Source organism: Mya arenaria, chromosome 7, assembly GCF_026914265.1.
Source record: "Mya arenaria isolate MELC-2E11 chromosome 7, ASM2691426v1".
NCBI classification, from domain to species: domain Eukaryota; kingdom Metazoa; phylum Mollusca; class Bivalvia; order Myida; family Myidae; genus Mya; species Mya arenaria.
This window is the reverse complement of record NC_069128.1, coordinates 27,242,666-27,269,547: the sequence shown is the minus strand read 5'-3', so window position 1 is coordinate 27,269,547 and position 26,882 is coordinate 27,242,666. Positions and strand designations below refer to the sequence as shown.

The window sequence follows — 26,882 nt, the reverse complement described above, 5'->3', positions numbered from 1 at the left end:
TCCGATTCGTTAGCTCCGCCCATTCACCTTCGTTTCTTTCCATGACATTTACCATATAAGGTATAGGCGAAATCGTCTATCCTTGTAATTCTGAACTTGTCAATTCACTTTTGTAAACCTGGACTTGTTGGACTGCAAATGTTCATTTTACGAATTCGAGTGTCGACTGTAGGATTGCAGTTTTACATATGCATGATTCGGCTTTTTAAATTACATCATCATATTGTTTAAGGCAAGTTATACGATCTATGTTTTAGTGAGTTTATACAGGGTAGATCTGACAAATATACATTTTGAATACTATAATGACAAATGTCAAATCAATACGGAAAACTGAAGAATAGAAACAACAAATAGCACGTCTACATTGACAAATGTAAGAGATATTTAGTACGATTAAGAAGCACATTGTGGGAATTACACGTCTGGACTTTTGGCAACGAATAGCCTCCATAGTAGCATAGTAATATAGGATGAAATTGGAATCGAAGTGCCGCTCGTGTAATGAAATGGAGCATTACATGCAATAAAACTGAGTCGAGAAAAGATTAAACTACTTGCATGCACGCAGATTCATGTGTACACAAGGAAATTATATCAACTTCACAGTGCTTTTAAGGGAAAAATATAAATTTAAAATTAAAACTTCCCGGTATAGTCCAGTGGTTTTAAAAAGGTCCAACTATATGGATATACTTATAGATATTAATTGATTTGGAGCTAATATGCCACCGTGTGACAAAGTGATTCTTTCTTTGTTCTTCATTTGGGTTTTTACATTGGATAATATTTTTGCAAACGAGGGAACATGTACACTGGTTTTGGTAAGTTGTTTTCTTACTTTCATAAGAAGATATGTTTGCTACATCTAGATTATGCTTTTCAACTCCGTGATAAATCGTGTGCATGGGTAATTGATTTCATATCTTCTATATTCTCAGCACAAAAATGTCAGAGTTGTGTTTTCGTAACATGCAAAACCCTGCTGTTATCAAATGTTTATATAACATATTAGTTCGACATGTTGAGTGTATTTAGACTGTTAAAGCTGCACTCTCACAGATTGACCATTTTTTGATTTTGTTCTTCGTCTTGGAATGAGCAATGTCGGGAAACCAGTGATATAAAAAGGCTCCTAGACTAAAGATTAAATCGCAGTCGAAAATTGATGTTTTACGGCTAAAGGCGTTACTCATGCTTTAGGAATATTGACTATTTCGGCGTACTTGAACAATTGCGATATGTTTTATTGTGTGTTCTTGTACGACTGATTTGAAGGCATCGATGCCAAAAATCAACCGATTCTTAGGCAAAACCTAAAACAAAATGTTAAAACTGTAAATCTGTGAGAGTGCAGCTTTAAATTGAATATGGTATATATTTTATAACTATCTTTTAGGCGATTAGCTACTGTTGCAAACTATTTTGTTTTGTATAAGCTCCGTTTAGGACAATAATTTTGTAAAACGGTTTATGCCTTTCTCTATTTCAAATTGAAACACAATAACGCAGACATTGGAAATGTGCTGACTTGAAGGATCTGCCGTCAAAACGTCCTCAGCCAATATGGGGTTTCATTAAATTAACTCTTAAACACGAAAAAAAAACACTGGCGAGATGATATCCTTGAACATTTATGTTTCTCAGTTCTCAATAATTTTTAGATTATATTATTATTGCCTGTGAACAGAATTGTGATACAAATAAAATAACGCTAGTCGCGCCTTCAGCCTTTCGACGATTTCATTGCAACCATTGCTTTCATTTATTTCATTGCTTTTAGCACTAACATTGCTTTTTTGCGTTCATTGATTTCATTGCTTTCATTGCTTTCATTTATTAATTTCTTTAATTGGTTTTGATTTGATTGCTTTTGTTGATTGATTGCTTTCATTGCTTTCATTTATTTCATTGCTTTCATTTGATAGCTTTCATTCATTGCTCTAATTGATTTGATTGATTTAATTGTTTTTATTTATTTAATTGCTTCATAGCTGTCGTGGATTTGATTGCTGTTATTGCTTTTATTATTTAATTGCTTTCATTTATCTCATTGATTTTACTGCTTTCATTGCTTTTATTTATTTCATTGTTTTCATTGATTGCATTGCGTTCTTTAAACAATGACTAAGACGTTATAGAAGTGGCAAAGTAAATCCCTTCAGTAAAATCAAACAAGTATTTTTTGTGTTTTGCTTAGAAATATAAAACATTGAATATTAAATCATTTCCTTACAATAAAAAAGAGATCTTGTGTGATACAGTAAGAGCCTTTGGTCGATTTAAATCGATGGCAATATATGAATGCTTTAAAACTGAAGAAGATTGATTGATCGAGATACTGAGCATTAAACAAGTCAATTTTTCTATAATCCTTCTTTTTTCTAAAGAAATATCTAACATGTTTGTTTGTTTTCAGAATGAAGAAGGGGATTCTGAGCAGATTGAAATGAAGACCTATAATTTTACAGGTAATATTTATAATGAATGTTTCTCAAATTCATGTTTGTTCAGTCGGAAATGAATAATTATACTTCAGGTATGCCATTTGCTGTTCACTGTCTCTTTTCAACCGATACTGTTAAAATATACGTGTATGCTTGTTTTGCTTCCAAAGAACCTCATTGTCCTAAATGTTTATATAAAACCAATTAAAATATATTATTAATAGAGTGAATAGCTTTTTTTGTCGTCTGATCATTGCACGCGTTCCCACATCCAATTTTTTATGACCCGGTTTAAAGCTGCACTCTCACAGATTGAACGTTGTGAAAACTTTTTTTGTCTTGGAACGAGCCAATTTTTGCGGAAATGCATGGAAATGAGTGATATAAGACTGCTGACAAAATTCAGATCGCATGTTTGCATATTTATGTTAAAGAAATGATGTCTTATGTACTTTTCTTAAAGCTGCACTCTCGCAGATTAAACGTTTTGACGACTTTTTTTTATTTTTTGTCTTGTCTCGAGCCAATAATAGCGACAATCCATGGAAAGCAGTTATATAAGACTGCTGAAAAAAGATATAGATCGCAGATTTTTATATTTAAGTTCAAAAATTGATGTTTTATGTACTTTTTCTTAAACGGTTTAAGCCATAAAACATTTGTTTTTGAACGGAAATATGAAACCTGAGATCTGATCTTTGGTCAGCAACGTTTTATCATAAGTTTGCAGATATTCAAGCAAAGATTTGCCCTTTCCAAGACGAAAATAAAAAAGTTGTAAAAATGGTAATCTGTGAAATTGCAGCTTTAACAAAACAGTTTGCTCCAAAGTGACCTTCATTAGAACTACTCAATATTTGTAATACTGTACATTTTTTATTTGTCTTTTGAAGCAATGTTTAACTGTTAAACCAGTTCAAAATCGACCATATAAGGTCCATATCTAGCAAAACAGACGCATAACACTATCGTATAACTTCCGTAGTTTCCATAATACAGCTGCTTTTACAATGAGACATTTCACCTTGCAATACGTGTAACGATAAACCTTGACATTAAATGTGTCATATTTGCAAGGCAATCAACTTCTAAATCTTTTATAAATAACTAAAACCAAATCGTGCTTTTACACACATAGCAATCTGGATGGTTTGCTTGTTTCCCATCTTCTAAAACATGAGCATAAAAATAATCTTTGAACAGAAAAAGGTGAAAAGGCAGTATTGTACCTTAACAAAGATCACTCTGGAAACACAAAACAATTCCACCCATTGCGCTCTGCTAAATTACTTTTCGGTCTCAACAGCTTTTTCGACGATCAAAGTGTCTGTTTCTTCAGAGAAGTCACATGTTTCACTACAATTTTCAAATAATTAACAGATAAACATACTATATACTTTGATTTGAACATTAACATCTTATTTTAAAAATGCCTTTTCTTGGTAACTAATGTGTGTTTTGGGAGAGGGCCGTAACTGATGCTGGTATTACTCGTGGCCCAATCCCTATGCATGTTCGATGAATGATTATTTGTCTAAAATTATTTATAAACCTATTTGTGTTGTATTGACTTTTCATTGTATAAACACTCATGCAATAAACCATTATTAAATTAAAATTACAAGGCTATTTCATGGCTATCTTATCCCGGGCTTGTAAGTAATCAACACAAAACCAAAAGCCTCAAAGTTGTTAAGAAATATTATGGTCATCAAAATGTTGAAGTAAAAGAAAGGTTATCTTTGTTTAAAGTCTTCATTCGAAGCAAAATATTGCCTTCCTACGAAACATTTATGACACAATGTATCTCGTGGTATACATATACTGTGCTTAGTCTCATGTCTATGTTTCATACTTATGTATACTGTGTTGTCACTTTTGCCGCCAGTTTAGTTATCAATATGTACCGTATTACTCATATTACTGATGTATATATGAATTGTGGAATTATATATAAATGTCCAGGTACAAACACAATTTCATACATTATGAATTAACATAACCAAAATAAAATGATGTTGAATGGTGATCTTTTAATAACAACATTCATGCCGTTTTGTGCAATTACTTCTCAGCTTGAGGTATTCCCGTGTGAAAAAAAGATGACAAGGCATTCGATGTGTGGCCTGAAGTAAATCATATTCGTGCATTAAACTTCCATTATACCTTCCTTTACTGCTTACATTCTGGTAAATTTGAATAGATGTTTGAATATTATTACCTACCAAACAACGGGTGTACATGTAGGATAATAGTTGTTTCCAATTACAATATGATATACAATGACACACACGATGCGTTTATTGACAATGAATATACCATGAGCATAATGCTTTAATTCATTGACAAAAGCAATATAGTTAATGCAGCATACATGTGTTTGTCCTATTGTCGACATACTAAATATGTATTTTATTACAAAACTGATCGCATTCTTCATAAACGATGTTGCATTTGAATTGATTTTGTTATGACAATGCCTTCACTGATCGCGTGATTTACCTAAAGATACACTCTTACTTTTACTTAAATTTACCACAATTAATACACTTGTTTTAATTTACCGAAAATGATAAATATCGGAAACAATGGTTCTCATGAAAAATACTGTGCTTTATTTCAAAGGAAGATGCAGAAAACATGGTATTTCTACCTCTTGAGACGATAGTTGATCACTTTAAATCTTTTAGGACCAACCAGTCATTTGGTATTTGTGCGTGTTCAGTCATTAAATACACTGTTACAGTATAGTTATCAGTAATTAAATTTATATAAATGCATTATTTAGAAATAGTTAAAGGTTTATCACTCAAAACTTATGTTTGTAATACATGTGTATGCATTGATTTTAAATACGATTATCACTTTAAAATGAAACCGGGTTATCAAATAACATGCGTTATAAAGTTCGTGTTCGGTTACGTACCTTATTTGTTTACCGGGTTATCAAATAGCATGCGTTATAAAGTTCGTGTTCGTTTGCGTACATTATTTGTTTACCGGGTTATCAAATTGCATGCGTTATAAAGTTCGTGTTCTGTTACGTACCTTATTTGTTTACCGGGTTATCAAATAACATGCGCTATAAGGTTCGTGTTCGGTTACGTACCGTATGTGTTAACCGGGTTACCAAATAGCATGTGTAATAAAGTTCGTGTTCGTGTACGTACCTTATTTGTTTACCGGGTTATCAAATAACATGCGTCATAAGGTTCGTGTTCGGTTACGTACATTATTTGTTTACCGGGTTACCAAATAGCATGAGTTATAAAGTTCATGTTCGGTTACGTACCTTATTTGTTTGCTGGGTTATAAAACAAAATGTGTTATAAAGTTCATGTTCGGTTACGTACCTTATTTGTTTACTGGGTTATAAAACAAAATGTGCTATAAAGTTCATGTTCGGTTACGTACCTTATTTGTTTACTGGGTTATCAAATAGCATGTGTTATAAAGTTCGTGTTCGTTTACGTACCTTATTTGTTTCCCGGGTTATCAAATAACATGCGTTATAAGGTTCGTGTTCGTTTACGTACCTTATTTGTTTACCGGGTTATCAAATAACATGCGATATAAGGTTCGTGTTCGTTTTCGTACCTTATTTGTTTACCGGGTTATCAAATAAATAACATGCGTTATAATGTTCGTGTTCGGTTACGTACCTTATTTGTTTACTGGGTTATCAAATATTATGCGTTATAATGTTTCTGTTCGGTTACGTACCTTATTTGTTTTATAAGATGACGGTCATTTTGTTTCTACAAAAAACAAGTAAGGAAAACAGAAAGCAGATGGAAGAAATAAAAATTTCAGGTAAAATAATATCAGTAAAAACTACATTCATGTATTATGTCTAGACAAAAACTGTCAGACCAAAAACCGTGTTATATGTCTTGTAAAATAGAGTAAAGCAAAAAAGATCGTGTAAATATATCTTTTGAGCTTGTGTCAGACATGCGTGTCGTATGATCGGTAAACAAGTGCCAAACCAAAACAACATGTTTGCACTATGACGGTTGAGCTAGTGTCACCCCCCCCCCCCCCCACACACACACACCCAGAAAACATGCGTGAATTGTGTCTTATAAAATATTGTCGAATCAAAAAATATGCGTGAACTATGTCTGGTGAACTAGTGTAAGACCAAACAAACGTGCATGTTCTATGTCTGGTTAACATATGTTAGACCAAACAAACATGTGTGTACTATGTCTGCTGGACTAGTGTCAGACCAAACAAACATGAATGTACTATGTCTGGTTAAATAATGTCAGACTAAACAAACAAGCATGTTCTATGTCTGCTGAACTAGTGTCAGACTAAACAAACAAGCATGTTCTATGTCTGCTGAACTAGTGTAAGACCAAACAAACGTGCATGTTCTATGTCTGGTTAACTTATGTCAGACCAAACAAACATGTGTGTACTACGTCTGCTGGACTAGTGTCAGACCAAACAAACATGAATGTACTATGTCTGGTTAACTAATGTCAGACTAAACAAACAAGCATGTTCTATGTCTGCTGAACTAGTGTCAGACCAAACAAACATGCATGTACTTTGTCTGGTGGTCTAGAGTCCGACCAAACAAACGTGCATGTACTATATCCGGTGAACTAGTGTCAGATCAAACAAACATGCGTGTACTATGTCTGGTGAAAAAGTGTCAGACCAAACACATACGTGTGTTCGATGTCTGGAGAACTAGTGTCAGACTAAACAAACATGCATGTTTGGTTAACTAGCTTAAGACCAAACAGACGTGCATGTTTTATGTCTGGTTAACTAGTGCCAGACCAAACCGACATGCATGTCTATGTCCGTTGAACCAGTGTAAGTGTAAGACCAAACACACATGCGTGTACTATGTCCGGTGATTTAGAGTCCGACAAAACCAACATGCGTGTACAATGTCTGGTGAACTAATGTCAGACCAAAAATCATACGTGTACTCTCATAAATATCAAGCTTGGGGAATGAGATTGTTTACCCTCGCAATTGAGTGAAATCCATTCAGCGAGCATGGTACAATTTAAAATCTTCTATTTGTACCAACGGTACCGGTTAAAATACCTGCATATCGCGGTAAGCCGCATCGCAGCGATATGCCTCGTGCATGTTTTCGGAAGTCGTACGTGGTAGCAGCTGTTGAACGCGGCGGATGAAGCGCGCCGAGATTTTCCGGAATGACGCAATCTCACCCGCGATGGTTGCAACGCATTTTGTGAGAAAACAACGCGTGGTTGGTAGTGTACCACGATTTTGCATATGCTTGATGAAAATAACATGCATATTCTGTTGACACCAACACTTGACTTGGTATACTCTGCTTTATCTTGCAGTTTCAATAGTTATAAAATAACACCTGCGTTTATTCTCTTTAATGGCAGGGATCTAAAACATCATGCCTGATAAAACATCCATGCATACTATACCTACTGCATAATATTTTGTTGCATCCAAGTAATTCCACAATGTCTTTATTATTATATTAACAGGACTCTCAAATAAGGGAACCATTGTATCGTTTTCCCGAGAACCATGTGTCAACAACTCCACCATACACCTGACCATCTTACCAGAAGATATCAAAGGTAAGAAATTGACGTACATGGTGGTCTGTAAGCATATGTATACTCGCACTCGGGCAAAGCCCATTCGGCGAGTGCTCCGATAATTTTTTAGGTTTTAGAGCATACTGTACAGACAGAAGGTAACCCTGGTTAAAGCTATCCTTGTTCTTTCACGTGCACCGGTGTGTAGCACTGTCACACGGGACCCCAATTTAACGTCCCTCCAGGAAGACGTTTAGTATTTTTTTCAGTGGTGCGACGGGGAATCGAACCTGCGACCCCTGGATTGACACTCAGGTGTGTTACAACTAGACTACGGATCCACCACAACACAACCACATACATTTCCCCAAGATTCACCTGTATATAATTTATCTAAAAAATGAATGGTCAGCCAAAAAAGTAGAAAAAATACTTGTTTGCCCGAAATTATAAATGCCCTTCTGGTATTAAACTATAAATGACAATGCATTCTGGAATGATCGTTTCTCAAAGACGAAACTGACGTTTCTCTTTAATTGTTTGTAGATTGCCATCACAACAGGAAATAATAAAATATTCTAACGTCAATAACTCTTTTAAAATTGATAATGCATTAAGAAAAATTATGTCTTTTCAAATATGCCATAAATTGATTATTTAACATACTGCCTTTATATCCGCAAAGGTTTTTCTTCAATTAGGTTATCTGCTCACAAGTAAGAAATCGAAGTCGGAAGATGAACTGGTATTGCGAGAGAATATAGACTATGTTTTAACGCTAATGTAATTGAACTTGAATACCATTTCTTATCATGCTGTAGTAAATTCAGACACGCTTAAAATATCTTGGTAAAATAGCATGGCTAAATTTATATACGTTTAAACGACTAATGTTCAAAAAGAACCATTAAGATAGCAAACACCATTAAAGAAGCATTAACGAAATGAAATTCTTTCCTTTTACAATAGCAATGCTCTGTTTTATAACAATGGTAATCTTGTTTCTTTTCTAAATATTCTGTTTAACTTATAATATAATTGATATTTACATAATGTCTATTGATACTTTTTCCGTTATTCTCTAAAGTTAATACGATGTTTTGCCATATTTATATTGTTTATGGCCAAAAGCTATTTTATGCCGATTTGCCAATAAACTTTGAAACGTTTGATATAAATCGAGGTATAACTATGCAATTTGCTTGATATAATTGTATACCACTAGTAAATATGAAGCTTAATGTCAAAATGGATCATTTCATACGAACAGATGTTCTTATTGTTACAATCAACCATGGGCTGGCAGTCTCAGAAATTCCAAACCAATGCGTACTTTTTGGCAACCGATATTTCATGATAATAGTTTCCGGCAATTCATACAATCTCTGGGTACGAATATAATAAAAAAAATCATGTTGTTTGAAGTTTTATGTGCATACGTATCAAAGTGATATAAATTATTTCTGATGAAATACGTGAGAAAACGTATAAGAGATGTAACGTAACTGCATTATAGTTCATCTTATCTATTTTATTATATATTCACTCCCGTGGTCTATATAGAGATTTATTAGCGAAAAATAATAGATATTTCATTTTATCAAAATGTGAAAATATCAATTTAATATTTTTCACTTTCTTGAATGTCAGCCCGTTCTATCATTCAAATCAAACATCAGCGCGCATAGGGCTGTGACACAATATAAACGACATTATTTTCGAAAAAAGTATACGTACGCATACGTATTGGCGCGTTTTTTTTATAAAATGGTATTAAATGTCTTTTGATTCAAGTTTTATGGATATAATGAAAAGAAAACAAAATGTTTGTTTCAGTGTAAGATTGCAATATATTTAACCTCGTGAACACCAAAAGTGAACAATGAGGAAAAAAACACTACTTAAACAAACAGTTATGCCCTATTTATTCCCAGTTATACTCTTTAGCTTACATGGACGAACCTCGTAATCAAATTATTAAAATAGGCTTTGCTTAAAGGCACATGGATCAACCCAAGTGAGATCGAAACAGACATACTACCCAACAAGACAACAGACATAGTACATAGTTATTTGGCTTATTTCGTTGATATCCAATACACAGTTATATAACATATAACAACCATGTACGTTCATATTGACAGCTAAGCACTCACATTCGAAAATACATCGTATGTTATAAGAGACTATAATAACATATACACTAGCATTATTTCGATAGAAAAATAAAAACGTTGGTCTAAGATTTGATATTTTATGTAATATATTTTTATCTTTGAGTACGTTCAAAGGAGATATCACACAAATTGTCGTCTTAAACCGCTTAAAGAATTTTGAAATTCTGACCATGCGACCAGATACAATTCAGATTATACAGATATGGGGTGTTGACCGTACTGCACCTAAACCAGTCTAAATTAAACCGAGACTGACATGTCATATTCTGTGTGTGATTTATGCTTTCATATGATCATTCAATAAGAAATGTCCGTATAGATGGCCATGTATAATTTCATTAAAATCGGTTAAAGTAAAGGCAGGAATTTTAATGTTAAATTTTAAACATTTGTAATATCAAAATTATCATTTTTATAAATTATTGAAAATAAGATGCATTTAATCATCAAATGACGCGTTCATTACAATGGCAATTTTCAATGGGTCAGTGGCATATATGCTCTACTAAACTACAAATTGCGTCGATACCTTTGACAAAAAAACCATCTGCCTGCCATTGATACTGGTTCATATAAGGCTAACCATGGAATGTATGCTCTTTTATTGGTGACCAACTTGTTCTGCTACCTTTATATCCTTCCACTCCCAATTTACTTGCTGCTTAGGCCGTGAATGTTGCCGGTCTAATGTCAGAGAAGATGCACTGAACAGGGTAGCTCTTTATCTCCAATGGCCGACAATGCAATTATCTTCGTTCTAATCTTATTAATATCATTTCTTAGTATGAAATCAATTAGGAAAGCCTCGGTGTTGATGAGACAGCCTGATTAATATATTCTATAAATCGTTTATCCTCCGTGCATTATGTGCAGACCAGACCCAGTTTAAAAGCAACTGTCAATTAGGAGAATGAATAAGGTCTGATGTATTGATAAGCTAACAGTGGAGAGACGGTGCTATTCGTTCCTTTGAAGTACCTCCTCGTACACCAGAGTGATGATGCTATGTGTACCAGATGGTCAATGATCAATGTTAAGTATGCTTAACATTAATTAATAGTTAAGTATGCTTACGTATTGAGCTTTTGATTGATCGACGCTGATGATATCAGGGAAATGATTTATTTATAGTTTTGCACTCGATTTTGCAGCGATAAAATCAGGGGTTATATTTATAAAAATAAGAATGGTGAAATACTGAATATAATTATATGCTGCTTCTAATTTAGTCCAAATCAATTTACTTTACCAGCTTTTCTAGATCAGACACATAGGTTGCCCAATGTTTCCGTAAATTAAGACAAACGATTTATGGTTTCTTCCGTATGCCGGTGACAGTATGGAGGAGATTAAGTACGAGCAATATAGTTAGCCCGCTTTAGTAATGAACTTATCTATTTTTAAACCGCAAAACCAATTCTCGAGGTAGACTAGATGTAAATATAACTGACACTTACTTTCAAACTCATTAAAAAATCAAGGGATTACACTACACTATGTGGTTAGACTGATGCCATTTTAAAGTATGGAAGCCAGTAGGACAACCATTGTCTCTGACGACGCAAGCTGATCATTCATCATTCAAAATAACAATTACATATGTACAGGAATGTAACGATGACGTTAACCAGTGACCGGGTTGACGTACAATCTAAGATGAGAAAACGTTGTCCCGCCTGAAGTGCAATAGTTCGATAAGAGAGCTATAATAACAATTCATTCAGGTGGCTGAAATACATTTCCTAGTCTGTTATGCTACTAAAGTGTGTTCGTGAAGCTGCCTCATCGTTCTCTTCATGTTAGTTGTTCCAATATCTAAAAGTGCCGGTTAAGGATGGCAAGCTGTTTGTTTCGATATTACAGGGTCATTATTGCTGCATCCGGGAAACTTGTTTTACTCTAGACTAGTTGAATATTGCGGATTTCAGTTCCGCGAACCGCCAACGTATTTAGCTATTTCAGACTCATTATATGCATGAATTACTGCCCACATAAAACAATGCGTTTAATGTAATTGCTAAGAGGAGGATTGTGAATAATCTAAATAAGGAATTTGCCAAGTCATACGACCTTATATATACCTTCAATGCCTGGCAAACAAACATGTTTTCTCTTCATTAATGTGTATTATAAAGCTAATATAAACGTGTTGTTTATGCTATTTTAATGATGACGCTCTCATAATGATACCGTATATGCCCTGATTGTTGGAGATGATGCACTAACACATTAGGGTGTAACAGTTATGGCCCGAAACTTTATCTTTCTAAACAATTTCGTCTATGAACGCAATACAACTTCAAGGTTGCATGTGCATACAAGTTTTAAATAATCGTAAATATTAGTAAGGAAAATAAATACTTCTTTTATGATATGCCTATCAATTTCTTTTTCCATATCAAGCAGTGAAAAAACAGCACGCCGTATTGATAAATCCGTATCGCGCTACTGTTGTTTTCGAAACCCGCATAAGCTTAGTAGCATGTGTTGAGTGCTACCCTTTACAGAATGACTTGTATTCAAGTTTTTTACAATATAAACTTTTTTAAGTTACTATTCTGTTTAATATTTTTTCAGAAACGTACTTTCCTATGTATCTAATTGCTGATTTGTGTCTATATTCAAGAAAAAATACTATATGAAAAAAGTTATTAATTTATGACGTAATTTCTGACATGGAAATTCCAGAAACTGTCGTATAAAAGTGCAGTGCTGTTGGTTTAATCTAAACTCGTTTCAACATGGAAATAGTCAAAGAAGACATATAATTAAAATGATATAACAATAGGACGCTTTTCTAACGACCTGTATCACGTCTGTATCAGGTCTAGTTTGGTGTATAAACAAGCATACGTCTCGACCGGTACGAGGTCTCGAAGAATACGCGTTTACACACAGAACTCGACATGATACAGGACGTCAGAAAAGCGTCCTTTCATAACATCCCCTCAAACTCCTTGAAAAACTGCGAAGAAGAAAAAAAACAAAACCTTATAGGCAATGTTTCAGCTGTTAGCAGTCTAGATTAACGGCAAATGTTGTACGTAAACATATAGACGAACTGTTTTTGTGACGGACAGACAAATCACGGTCCATTAGTCGATGCCAAAAGCAAAGAGAAACAGGAATACTCTTGACATTATGTTTTAGTTACCAGAGTGATAAATCTGTCAAACGAAGTCCCAATTATGCCTTCATGTTTCTAAGGTAAAATGATAACCATAACAAAAGGCTCAACTGAAAGGTTTCGGTCTACATCTGTTCTTTAAAGTGTCACTGGCATATTGACCATAAGTAAAAAGTGACATTACAACGGCATATTGACCATGAAATAAATGTGACTTTAAAACTGCATATTGACTATGAACAAACTGTGACCATATGTGTCAACGTTGTAATTTTTACATTCCACCTTAAAGAAAAGAATGTGACTATATGTGTTTACATTTTTATATGACATTTGACCAAGAACATAATGTGAGTTCACGGTTTACTATGACATTTGACCAAGAACAAAATGTGACTATTTAATTATATTCACGTTTTACTATGACATTTGACCAAGAAAATAATGTGACTTTACTATTGCATATTGACCATGACGAAAATGAGACTATATATGTTCACAATTTACTATGACATTTAACCAAGAACAAAACGTGACTGTATGTGTTCACGGTTTACTTTGACATTTAACCAAGAACAAAATGTGACTGTATGTGTTCACGGTTTACTATGACATTTAACCAAGAACAAAATGTGACTGTATGTGTTCACGGTTTACTATGACATTTAACCAAGAACAAAATGTGACTGTATATGTTCATGGTTTACTATGACATTTAACCAAGAACAAAATGTGACTGTATGTGTTCACGGTTTACTATGACATTTGACCAAGAACAAAATGTGACCATATTTGTTCACGTGTTACCATGGCATTTCAACCAAGAACAAAATGTGACTATATTTAACCACGTTTATCTATGACATATTGACCATGAGCGAAATGCGACATTACTATGGCATATCGACCATGAAAAAAATGTAACTGTATCTGTTCACATTTAATATGGCATATTGACAATAAACAGAATGCGACTAAATGTGCTTTACAAAACAAATTGATCAGTTGTATATGGAGTCATTTTCTTCTTAGATTTTCATGAATGCGTTGGGGCTGAAACCAAATTCTGGTACGCGCTATTCATGGGCTTTTAAATGAATAATCGTACTCTAGTGAGTGATACGTGGTACGCAGAAAACAAATATGTATCAAAATTTGGTACAGAAACTCGCAAATAGATTTATATTATTTGTAATGGTAATAATAAGAACTTATTCAGTACGCAAGGAGATGGGGCGTGGTTGTGGGGGTTACATGCTCAGTAAAGGACAAGACTTTAGGAGATATATCGCCGTACTTGTTTGCACGCAAACACATTGAGACGAAACCCAACAGTTATGTATGAACATATTTTGATAAAAAAAGTTATAGGTGTATATGTTTGATGTTTTGGGCGATATTACGACCGATTCTCAATATCTCATATCATTTTGTAACAACACTGCCCCAGTATTGGATAGCAGATTGTTATCTAGGAAATACCAATGGCATAATGTTTTCCAAATACTTAATAAATAGCAGTAAAATCGCAAGGCAGAATTATCATAGGTCCTGACGTGCAAGTGTCTTATTTGCTGGAAAATAAATTTCCGTCAACTTGTGTAAGCGAGGAAACTGTAATCTGTCTCTGTCATAGCAGTTCATGGCATTTAAAGTTGATTGAAGGTAATTAAGGCCAGTCCGCATTAAGAATAACCACAAATGCGCCAAGTAATTTTGTTGCCGTTGTACAATAGAACTAGACAGGCTGATTCAAGCTACTAAAGTCATTGATCATTCCATTATAGTACATTTTATGCACCTAACTTTGAATGTTGATTGTGATTTAAAATAACAGTCTAGTGGAATAATTTCACTTTTAAACTGTTACTAATGATAGTAAACAAACATAGACAATCAATTCGTTTCGAAGAGTAAGTGTTTGGCACTTCAATGAGCGTAATTTAAAGCCACATGTTATTGGCTTGATCATGTGAAACCGATGGAAATTGTACATTTATGGGTCCTTTGCGGGTGTATGAGCCATCAGCTTAGAAGTAAGTATACTGTTGATGTGTGAAGGAATTGGCGGTTGCAGTCGGCTTTTGTTATATGAAATCGATAAGTAGCCCTTGATTTGTTTTGGCGTAAAAATGGACTAGGTATTTTAATTCTACAGACCTTCAATTATAAGTTGAATTGCAAAACTTAAAAACAACGACAAATTAAAATATGTCTGTGCAACATGAAAAAATCGAAGTGAATGCGGTTGCGCCAAAAATGATTAAAAAATGTACAAAACTTGGCTCAGATTCATTAACATCTTCAATCTTGATTTATGTCGCAAGACCCAGAAAAGCTTTGATTTTGTGCTAAAACAAATGATTATATAAAGGATAGTTTGTATTATAAACTAATTTCCTGTTCTAGGTCTTATTCACTTTTTCCAGGTTCAATATGGTCTTTAATACTGTGTCACAATCTCAGAATCAAGATGGTCGTGTATATGGTGTTTAATACCGAGTCACAATCTCAGAATCAAGTTGGTCGTGTATATGGTGTTTAATACCGAGTCACAATCTCAGAATCAAGTTGGTCGTGTATATGGTGTTTAATACCGAGTCACAATCTCAGAATCAAGTTGGTCGTGTTTATAGAGAATATTAGGTAAGTGCCGTGGATGGAGGAAGTAAATATGGCAGGCGGAGAAATTTATCGGGTGAACTCTCTCCATCCACGGCCCTAACCTAGTATTCTATTTCTCATGTTACTTTGTTTATTTAAACACTATAAATAACATTAAAATAATTAAGTTTCTTTAAAAATAAGGGGGAAAATGTTCCCTGATGACGTCATCACACTCGGTATCCATGTTTAAATCGTTCCCGAAATAGTTTTTGAAAACTGTTCAATTTTTTTCAATACGCTTGCAGTCAAAGTCATTGCATTTTAATACGTCAATATCAGTAAAAATATAATAAAACTTTTAAAAGTGCATAAACATGAATCAGTAAACATTATCTGATGAAACTAGCCTCTGTGCTACATACTTTCCAGTCACAAAACCGACTCGTGTAATATGAATCTTTGCAGGTATGAAATCAGACAAGAGCAAGCACTAGCTAGACATATGTCTTACCTTCAGGTTCATTGCACTCCCTCAACTTTGCTATTGCGACAAACAGCCGGTTTTAGCCAGTATCTTATGTTTATCTGCATTAGTTTTCAGCACTAAACTCTTCCTACGAGATTCCCTATGCGTTGACGTTGAATATTGCCTACAAACAAGCGTTTGTCTGCAAATTCAATCCTCTTCATGCATGTTTTGTTTTACGATCTTTAATGTTGAAAATCTATGTTTGCAGTGCTGACTTTCTCAAAAAAGAGCCAGGCTAAGTTGACGCTGAATATTCGCTACACACTAGCGTTTTTTCGCTACTCCAGCTGCCTACAGACACTTCAGCGGTCCGTGCTGCTGACCCGGTCAAGAGAGTTTAAACAACTGGTTGGTGGTGTTTTGATTGAGCGTAATGCCATATTTAACAAACGAACACTCTTTGAGATCAAAACGTCATCCTAACGATTTTTTATGGATAACTATCATACTATATTGTTATATGACACGGTCTATAAAACATAGTAGTAAGCGGAAAACTACAACAAACGGTTTTCTTAAAAATATAGGTCATGGCAATGGGAAGTAAACCAAACTACAATTTCAACATCATATTCAAACAATAAAGTGTCAATCGATGTAGATTTTAATACATAAACACGTATACGACTATAACTTATTTCCCTACAAATGCTGGTTGCCATTCTTAGAACCTTTTCCTGGCATCCCAGAAAGGAAGCAGTTATGGTTTCTGCCAAGGAAACGGACACGAGATTGATTCAATATATATTTATATTGCCTTTATAATCAAGCTTAAATTAAGTATTTTTTTTTCCAAAGGAAACTTCAGGGACAGAAAGTGCGAACATTTAAACATCAATGAAATAGAGTATTTGTATAACAGAATTTGACAATACGATATACTATCATTTTATAATAACGTTAAAATATTGTTTTCGATAAAGTTTACATCTATGTAGGCCTGAATATCCTCAACTGGTTTACGAGGACTTAGAATTGTTCCTTATTTCCTTAGACTTGCTGGCTGCCAATATCAGTCCTCGATCATCTTCATGTTGCCATCAATGTCACGGTTGCCGGGGAGGAATATAACACAGTTGCCAGTTCAACGTTAGATGCTATGGACCAAGGTTCCTTTGCTGTTTTTATGTTTGAATTTGAATATTCGAGTGAATGGGAATGGTAATTCCTGGGTTTCAGAAACTGTTGTACCGAAGCCACCTTTTCCAAGGCAATAAAACATGGAAACTACAGACACAATATTGCGGTTTAGAATTGAAGCATGATCAAGTTCAAACGCACACCTAGTTTGCATTTATTTAAAGTGACACTCTTATTCAAAATCAATACATACACTTGTATAACAAACATAAACTTTGACTGATAAACCTTTGACTACTTACTAAATAATGCATTTATGGAAAATATTAATTACTGATAACAAGATTGGAACAGTGTATTTAATTGCTGAAAACACAAAAATATTAAATGATTGGCGAATGCTAAATGATTTACACTGATCTACTATAATATCATAAGGTAGAAATACCGTGTTTTCTGCACATTTCTTTCAAATTAAACTCGGAATTCTTTATAAAAACCACTGTTTTTTCGACATTTATTCATCCTTTCTGATATATTTCAACAAATGTATTAATTGTGGTAAATCTTATTTGGGAGTAATAGTGCAGCTTTAACTTGGAAAATGTACGATGGTGGCTTAAAAGCTTACAACATTTTTAACTAAAAGTAGCTTAATCTTTAGAAGAGAAAGGCTTAAAAGAATAAATACAGGATATCGCTAAATAAATATTCTTTGGTATATGATGTGGCCTTCGTTTTTGTAAGACGTTGTGGTTATCTCGTTTAGTGCATTTTAGCATTGAACCACTCAATACTGGGTTATTCTTAAATGTATTTGTATTGGAAGTGTCCTTCTAAATTACACTGTAATATAGCCAGTGCGTCCAATCATCAATAAGCAATGATATTTACCTTAAATAAAACGTTTTTACATAAAAAGGAATTCCATTCTATGAAAAAAGGTAAAATAATGATGACTCATGTTTATTCAATGTATTGGAGTGCTGGCAACTTGTAGATTTGTTGATATTTCAATGCAAAACTTGTCGGAAATAAGGCATACACACTTGAATATCTTATCAGTTTCAATTGTGTGTAATAATTTCAGCCATCACTTGTAAAGAGGGGTGCAAGTCTGATGACATTATGTTCAACACATCCTACCTGTGCTCGAAAAATGGAACATTAAATCACAAGCCGTCGGCACGAGTATTACGCGTTTCATTCGCACCATTAGACAAAGGTCAAACTACACTTAAACACTGGTCGGTTGTAAGTATCTTAAAATAGGTTACGATGATAGTTTATTGTGTGTACCGTAAAAATTGTGTCTTGTCAAGAGCTGGTATTAAATTTTGGTCTTGGTTGGATCTAAGAAAGATGTAGCTTATCGGATTACTTGTTATTTATAACTGACTAAAATTGTGAATGCATTTAATCATGTTCGACCCTAAGATTAACTAAAGGTACATATTGAATACCACCCCAGACCTATTTTTGTTCGTAAAGTTGTCACAAAACAAACATAGTTAAAACAGTCTAATGATATAGTCAATATTGTCTTATTAATAAATAAGAAGCATGTTGTCTTATTGCGAAATGGAAGCATGTTTTCTTAACGCTAAATGAAAGCATGTCAGTCTGACCAAGTAAAGAAAAACAGACAGCTACCTCAATTCGATTCTTTGTCAGAAGTATCCGTTAAACTGTATGTATTTATTTATTGGTATACTTAAGATCAGGAGCAGAGCAGCAACAAGGAGGAGCCCGTAGTGGATATTCTATTACCCATCATTACATTCAAGAAAAGCATAGCCTTTTCAATATTTATTTCATTTTTATTATCTTTATCTTATGTTTGGGAAATAATGCTACCTCAATTCGATTCTTTGTCAGATGTGTCCGTTAAACGGTATGTATTGAAATACTCGTTGTGTCTATAATATCGAGCTGTTTTAAAACGAATTTCATAGTTTGTTTTTAAGTCAAGCTGGGACGGATCCAGGATATGACGTCAGAGGGGGGCGTAACTAAAAGACGAAACCTTTTGACTTGCTTCCCTCCATCATAACCTAAATTTATTTGGTTTTTAATATTTTGGCAGCCGGGTTTGGGGTTACTACCCCAAGAAATATTTCACATTTTCTAGTCCGAAATGAAGCATTTTAGCCGTATTTTATTACTCATTTTCTCCCAGATTGAAATAAAAAGCAATCTTGGAGGATTTAAGGTGGGGTAGGGAAGCGCCGGTCGCGCTACCACCTCCTTTGATCCGTTAGTGTTAGAGTAAAAAAATGCATATAATTTAACAGAAACTTGCTAAATTCTATTGCACTATTTTATTCCATTCCCTTTTCAGACCAATTCAAGCATATCATTTCAATTTAACGACAAATACAATGGTATTGGAAGGCTTGAGGTATGTCAGTGTACATAATACGTAAGACATATGTTTAGTAAGCAGTGCTATCATTTCAAAATTTGAGATAATTAAATAAATTGAAAGCTTGAAAATTGATTGCATATTGCGCATTGCAAAAAAAGCTCAAACTTGGAGTGCCCAATCATTTAATTAAATGTGATATTGTAAATGATTGTAGTCCTTGTTTTTGTCTAGATTATCGTGGAAGGCAAACTCCTTATCCTTGCATCTGCAAATTCAGAATGGCGGATAAAACTAAATTGTTTTATGAATCTGTTATTCAATTTTAGGTCTCGTATCGACAACTAAATGCAGACCTCTACTGCTATGTGTACAGTGACATCAGAATAGTTTGTGATCACGTGACGTCAAAATCCGATCCATATGGTAAGTTCATTAACAATAAACTAGAACTATACTTTGTGTTATGTTGGTTTTCGTTTTGTTGTGTCCTTGCTTTTCCTATTGCTTGAAAGTAGGTTTATGCACAGTTTCTTTTCGAACCAAAAAAAAAGGAAATGAAAGCGGTTCAATTAGAGCTGTTCTTTAACAGAAACTTTCTGATTTACTTTCTGTCAGAAAGTAAATAAAGACCATTTTGTTGAATGTTAAATTGAATCCTAATGACAAGAGGGATTTCATACTTAAATTCACAAAACCGTAGACATGAGCTTCCCATGCATACCCGGCATGTTTTTCTGCCTAACTACTAAACTATTGGCAAACATTCGATAAATTTCGCATATACCACCGCAAATTCCAAGATCAAAACAAAGTAATTCCTATAATATATGCAAATTGTACCATATGTTATCATCTTTTCTGCACATGTGTGTGCTCATATCTCGTTTATGCCGGATCCGAAACGCCTTAAAAACGAGGTTTACAAAATGATGTTGGTTTCTTTTAAAGTAATCACACATGTCCCTGTTTTGTTTCAATGCATGACTGGTATTCAATGAAGCATGACTACACTCAGCCTAAGCAACCATATCGGTTCTTTATCCGTGTTCACCTTGAATCGTGTATACCATTTTGCGTTTAACTATTTGATTGCGTTATTTGCATGCGATGCAACATCACTATTCAGTATATATATAATGGTTGAAATGGTTCCAATTCAGCAAGCATAAACATACGTATTATTATAAAGCTATAAATTGTCAATGGAACGTTTAACATGAATGCTCTACCGTTGCAGACGAAACAGAATCCTTTGGGATGTTTGTGATATTTGGTCTTATCGTGATGACTTGTTTAACAGCCATCCTCGCTCTCATCATATTTGGTTAGTTATTGTTTTTTGATAGTTTTGTTAAGTCCAAATCTCCCTTTTAAGCTGCACTAAGATTGACTGCCTTGACTATTGTTTTATTCTTTGTCTCAAAACCAGCTGATTTTGGCAGCAATGCCTTCAATTCAGTATATTATGATATCATACGAAAGAACAGATTTCAATTCATTGCAAATCTGCCGAAAAAATACCGAATTATAAAACATAAGTACACCCCAAGCATAAGTAAACAGCAAATATAAGTACTTCCCCCCCCCCAAAAAAAAAAAAAAATTAAAAATTGAAAACAAATAAAATAAAAATATAATAAAAAATAAAATAAATTAATAAATGAAATAAAAATGAAAATAAATATATATAATAAAATAAAAAAAACCATCAGCCCCATCCAAATAGAAGTACTGTCCAAACATAAGTTAACCTCAAATATAAGTACACCCCAAATATAAGCACCACCCACATATAAGTACACCCCAAACACAAGCCCCACCCAAATATATGAACACCCCAAATATAAGCACCACCCAAATATAAGTACACCCCAAATATAAGCACCACCCACATATAAGTACACCCCAAACACAAGCCCCACCCAAATATATGAACACCCCAAATATAAGCACCACCCAAATATAAGTACACCCCAAATATAAGCACCATCTAGATATAAGTACACCCCAATTCACTTCTGCACAAACAGCTTTAATACATTTAGTAAAATTACTTAGGTTTGTTTGATAAAACGATTGAAGTGTTACGATATTATTATCTAATTTTCACGTTAAGTGTTCCATAAAATCTAACGAATGCAGTGTACCCTGGCTTTTTCATTACTTAATTTGTCATACAAACTTTCGAAATGCGAAATCCCCTGATTTTTTTATTTGTTTTAATTGAGCATATAAACTTGCTGAATGCGGTGAACACAGACAGTTGTCACTCATTTCCGTCTGTCATATATTTTTTTGCAGTGCAGTGTACTGTGAACTATTGTCGTTCAGTTTAATGTGTCATATACACGGTCGGAAGACGGTGTCCTCTGAACTATTGTCGTTCAGTTTAATGTGTCATATACATGGTCGGAAGACGGTGCACCGTGAAATAAAGTCATAGCATTGTTCGGAATGCAGTGTTTAATATATTGTCATTTTTTTTCTTTTGGTCATGTATACTTTCTCAATGCAGTGTATCCTAAATTAATGTCATTCATTATTCATTGTATTAGTCATATAAACTTTCGGAACGCAGTGTATACTAAATTGTTTTCGTTAATTATATTTTGTCATATATACTTTCGCAATGCAGTATACCATAAAATATTGTCGTTAATTATAATTTGTCATTTATACTTTCGCAATGTAGCATACCATAAAACATTGTCATTCATTTTACTTTGTCATATATACTTTCGCAATGCAGCATACCATAAAATATTGTCATTTACTTGAATTTGTCATATAAACTTTCGCAATGCAGTATACCATTAAATATTGTCATTAATTTGAATGTGTCATATATACTTTCGGAATTGAGTGTACCCATACTTGCTCTTTCATTGTAGTCGTGCAGAAACTAATGGGATTTCATCGTGCGTATAAAAATAGAAGAGGTGAGGCCCTTAAGGTTTATTAGTCAACTAACTTTTTTTAATGTGCTATCATTTTTAAGCCATATTTAAGGCATGATAATAAACAGTATATTTTTGAGGCGAACAATAAATAAAAAGAAAAATTAATGCATTATCACTTTTAACTCATTTGACTTAATGGTTATAATTTGATTACAGAAAAAAATATTCGCAAAATTTTTGCTCTTTTTTAACTCTGGAATTGGTTGCCACGTAGCTAATACTTAATTTAATAAAAACTCACATTTATAAAGGCTAATACTTTTTAATCTAAACACAAATCATATGCGTTTTTGTTTTAGCTTTGTTCATAAAAAATCAAAATGAGTTAAAAATGAAAATGCATTAAATTGAATTAAATTATTTATGCATCAACTTATCAAATAATTGTCTGCCTTTTACATCCCTATGTAGGCTTATGGCCAGATTATTAATTTATCAAATCGGTGCTAAAGTGCTAAATGTTTTGCTAAAAAAGAGGGATAAACATTAACTATGCTGTCTTTTGATAGACATTGGGCAGATTATTCAGAATATTGTTAAAGTTAAGAACTTTGATAACATGATCGTTGTAAACTTTCAAATCTGTAATACTTATACTGTGTCACTGTTACACATGTAATCTGCTGTACTGTTTACAAATATTAAGACAACTGAATTAGCTATGCGTGCCTTACTTAAACATATCATCATATCATAAAATATGTAAAATATGTTAAAGTTGACAAACATTCCATTTACAACGTTGTTAACTTTGACAAAGTTCTGAACAATCGGCTCAGAGATAAACATAATTGAAATCACTCATGTAGTGTAGATACAAAATAGCCCGTATAAATGTTACACTATTTTACAGAAAGCACCCCCAAAGAACGTCGCCGCCTATCCAGTCTTCTAGGCCACTTGAAGACAGGTAGGTCTCTGTTTAATCCTAAAATCCAGGGCTGGTATTCAATATAGGTATTTTTTGGGTGTAAAGACTGATGTAGCTAATCGGATTACTTTTTATTAATAACTGACCGACAGAGTGAATGAAATCAATGATGAACGACCTTAAGATTAACTTAAGTTTTGAATATTTAATACCACCACCTGCAAGCGAACCAGAATGCAGTCAGTTGTGTATAAACTAGTTATAACTCAACCTCATTAATTTTATTAGTCAATAGTTGACCTATTTTGTGGAATGAATACGCGTTTTACTTATTTGCTACATAATCAATGAATCATGTATGGTTTATATGGAACACGATAACGAAACTCAAATATCACTAAAATAGTTCGGACTGCCATATCAATGCTACACTTAAGTTTGAATACAAAGATACACATTCAAACTAGACCAAACAAAAATGCATTAGCAAGTACGGTACCAAAGATTATTGCGTACACTATTAGATCGTAAGAAGTTCCTGCAAACTGAAAATCCCCATACTAGTACATTTGTTTCCATATCTTTTTGGAATACCTCTTCAGTGATGTTAAATTAGCTCAGGTAAAAGTTTGACGAGCTATTGATGTATTTTTCATAATTCACGGTCGATTTTATGCGTCAGCATATTTTTATTACACGTTCTTTTTGCAGTTCATATTGTATTTTACTTGACGTGAACACAAAATTAAGCCACAACAACAGCTTGACAAAACCCAGAAGTGCATGTGAAGCAAAGGGACAAATATTTCGGTGATATTCTGCTAGTCTGTGGCTATACATAACTCTTTATGCTACCAGCGGTCCGGAGCCAATATTAAATAAAAGACTTATGTACCTAGTTTAGTACTATCGTGTAAATCGACTGCCCAGTATAATACGTGCTTGTGTCATGTTTGCTTAAAGCAATACTTTCGGCTTTGGTTTGTTTCAATAAGTCTCTTGAAAATTGTTACCTTAACTGACCGTGATCTGAACAAGTATGTGCATTCACCGATCTACCGGTATTTGGATAACTTGTTAAATTTTGTTTTCAGATGAGGTTATCAGAAACTCAATCCTTAATATGCACAAGATAGTCTCTGAGCCCGAGGCCCAGCCACTGCGAGGCCATGGTAACGGAACTTCCAGTGAACGACCAGCTTCCTGAGGAATTCCATACACAAGAGTTCACACAACAGGATAGCAAGGTATTGTGCGCGTTTGTTGGTTTATATATGGTTTGATTGGTTAATCCCTCCTTATTGTATTTGAAATATGAAAGACATATACATCGTTCTACTATTCCGAGAATGTGCGATGGGTAGGATGCCCAAAGAAATGTAAAACTCCCGGGGACCGGCAAAAATACCTCGAGCCTCAGGAATGCTTACATTCAGTCTTAAAAAGAACTTATGCTTAACATCCAGTTCGAGCCAACGAGGAATTCGAGCCAAGCGAGTACGAGAAAGCTGGGTTCGACTGTACTTTAAATGAAATGGTGCGTTCTAGGTTTGTCAATTAATACTATTTCTGCAATTATGACATAGAAATGTTAATTTTGAAAATTGTGTTTGATTGGAGTGTAATGATGGGACTGTAGTGGGGGTGGGGTAGTTGGGGTAGTGGGGAGGGGATAGAGGTGGTGGGGTATTGGGGGTAGTTAGGAGGAGGTAGTGGGGGGTGGGGTAGTGGGGGGAAGTCGGGTGGGTGTAGTGGGGGTGGGGTAGTGGGGGTAGTGGAGAGAGGGTAGTGGGGGTAGTGGGGAGTGGGTAGTGGGGGTAGTGGGGGTAGTGGGGAGGGGGTAGTGGGTGGGGGATTGCGCTGACCTGTTACAGCGCCTGATATATTTAACTTGTTTTTGCATGAAGATAAATATAGCGTTTTACTCTTTTCAGTTTCTGCCTAAAATGTAATTTTTTGTTCTAGATTTGATTAGAACAAATTAGATTTTTATTGTTAACTTGAGTTCATGTACATGTGTTCTTAATTGGAATCTAGGTTTTTGAAAGAAAGTATTTCTAGTTTATTAGTGTAAATTTAATGCTTTTTTACTTATAAGGATATATACATAATAATATACATTTATAAATATTTGACTTATACTCAGGCAATGCTTAAACGACTAATGTTAAGCTATACGGATACTTAAAACTGAATATCTGTTTTCTCGTACACTATCCAACTTCTGAATATATATTATCTTTATACTTATTAACTTCTTCCAGTGGCTCCTCCTGGGCGTCAAGTATTTTATCACAAACAAACTCAGGCTTGCCTTCGAAGACATCCAGTGGTAAAATGTTTCAACGAAGCGTTACACAGGCTATGCTGGAAGACCTGGACGAAAATAAGTGTTCAATTCTATTTTTAACTCTAACCTTTGACCAGTACACCCGAGACGTTATCGAACTTCTGCGGAACGTTTTGTCTATTGAGGGCGGGATTCCAAGCCAGTGCTGCTTCGTCCCGGATGTTTTGAGCGATTACCAGACCAATAGATTCGCTTTTATTGAAAAGATGACTGGAAATACAAACAAAATTCTACTGTTTGTGTTTCTAACTACATTGAGTTATGGTACTAAAGAAGAAAAACTGATACATGACTTGCTAAACCACTGTCTCTTTAAACAGAGAATCATTCCGCAATGCAAGGTTGTCTTTCTTTACCTAACGGATGACGACAGTAAGCAAGATACAAGATACCATGGCAAGCATATTCATCTGAAGCATGAAAATGCTTATCAGAATTTTCTCTCTGTGATCTTGAGAGAATGTGGAATCAATATAGATGAAAGAAATGAGGACAGTGAATTGCTTAAAAAGAAATGAGGACAGTGAATTGCTTAAAAGAATGCTATCATGCAGTGCCTCAAAGCATTTATATCAGTTGTTATTTTACAATGGCGATAAGGCAGCATGAGTATTGTGGAATATCGTTTCTTACCTTGCTACATCTGTATTATGTATGTATTTCAATGTATTTCAATGTCTTTCAATATTGCTATGAATATTATATGTATGCATTAGTTTTAACATGATCACTCCTTTCTTGCGATATCATCAGTGTTTGCATTTAACACTGGCAATCACAAAATATTTACTGATGTGTTCATTTTAATTCA

General features: G+C 34.2%; 2 protein-coding genes across 3 annotated transcripts; both read left to right on the top strand.

Annotated features, from left to right (window-relative positions):
• Positions 1 to 695: 695 nt before the first annotated feature.
• On the top strand, positions 696 to 25,234 carry LOC128241924 (uncharacterized). Of its 2 annotated transcripts, XM_052959060.1 has the most exons (12): positions 696 to 824; positions 2,420 to 2,471; positions 7,946 to 8,041; positions 16,651 to 16,790; positions 17,437 to 17,551; positions 18,613 to 18,776; positions 19,864 to 19,923; positions 20,217 to 20,313; positions 22,782 to 22,829; positions 23,704 to 23,760; positions 24,816 to 24,968; positions 25,188 to 25,234. In XM_052959060.1, the coding sequence occupies exons 1-11, from the start codon at positions 726 to 728 to the stop codon at positions 24,926 to 24,928; spliced, it is 1,041 nt and encodes a 346-aa protein (XP_052815020.1). In that variant the 5' UTR covers positions 696 to 725; the 3' UTR covers positions 24,929 to 24,968; positions 25,188 to 25,234. The 2 variants fall into 2 exon arrangements, with proteins under 2 accessions (XP_052815020.1, XP_052815021.1); XM_052959061.1 differs by lacking the exons at positions 22,782 to 22,829; positions 23,704 to 23,760; positions 24,816 to 24,968; positions 25,188 to 25,234 and adding an exon at positions 21,128 to 21,384.
• On the top strand, positions 25,223 to 26,882 carry LOC128241925 (uncharacterized). The gene is made up of 2 exons (XM_052959063.1): positions 25,223 to 25,258; positions 25,986 to 26,882. The coding sequence occupies exons 1-2, from the start codon at positions 25,251 to 25,253 to the stop codon at positions 26,587 to 26,589; spliced, it is 612 nt and encodes a 203-aa protein (XP_052815023.1). The 5' UTR covers positions 25,223 to 25,250; the 3' UTR covers positions 26,590 to 26,882.